The sequence below is a fragment of the Austrofundulus limnaeus genome, unplaced genomic scaffold (genome assembly GCF_001266775.1).
Source record: "Austrofundulus limnaeus strain Quisiro unplaced genomic scaffold, Austrofundulus_limnaeus-1.0 Scaffold5088, whole genome shotgun sequence".
Lineage (NCBI taxonomy): Eukaryota > Metazoa > Chordata > Actinopteri > Cyprinodontiformes > Rivulidae > Austrofundulus > Austrofundulus limnaeus.
In genome coordinates this window covers 1,698-2,393 of record NW_013957490.1, presented here as the reverse complement: position 1 = coordinate 2,393, position 696 = coordinate 1,698, and the positions used below count along the sequence as shown (strand labels likewise).

General features: G+C 40.5%; 1 protein-coding gene across 1 annotated transcript in view; it reads right to left on the bottom strand.

Moving 5' to 3' along the window:
- Positions 1-116: 116 nt before the first annotated feature.
- LOC106512243 (FAST kinase domain-containing protein 2) overlaps positions 117-696 on the bottom strand; it is a gene marked incomplete at its 3' end in the record, with an annotated part of 2,099 nt that continues 1,519 nt past the window's right edge. Inside the window, 1 exon segment of the mRNA XM_014000909.1 lies at positions 117-274. Within this exon segment, the coding sequence (XP_013856363.1) occupies positions 117-274 (158 nt within the window).

The window sequence follows — 696 nt, the reverse complement described above, 5'->3', positions numbered from 1 at the left end:
ATGTAGAAATGTTTTTTTCTGTGGTTTAGCGTTTGCAAAACTCATGTTTTAGTTAGCGGATTGGTTTTTAGCAAAGCTAACTTTTTGGTTAGCTGAGCTCCCCGCTGTTTATTTACCCACAATCTGCTCCAGCACACTAGTCTGCAGGAGCTGCTCCAGCAGCGCAGAGGGGAAGTGATTGAGCAGGCAGAAGCGGTAAGCAGCTGTCAGTAATTCTGACCCGTTCATCCTGGACAGATAGGAGTCGAGGGCGTGGCTGATAACATCCAGGAACCTGAAGCAGAGAGAAAAACAATGCTGACATTAAACCCTTCATGCAACTCATTAACAGAGCTGCTCTGTCTCCTGTTGAAACAAAGGGAAGAGTATTTTTCAAATTTAGAAAGCCAATAACTTAAGTGCAACACCTAACATTTTTCTCATTCTTTAAATTTCACTGTCGCAACTTTGTGTTCACTGTTACCATAAAAACTACCTGTTTTAAAAAGATGGGCAACAATTTAGTGTGTTGTTCTTGAATCTCGACCACAGAGACGCATACAGCTCTTTGATCCAGAATATACGTTACATCCAAGTTAATCTGTTTACAAAGTGAATTTTTTCTTGTGATTTTGTGGAAAATGCACGATCTTTAGAAGGCACAGACATTTTCAGATGAAGTTTCATAATTCCATCGTTTTGCAACAGTCCGTGCAG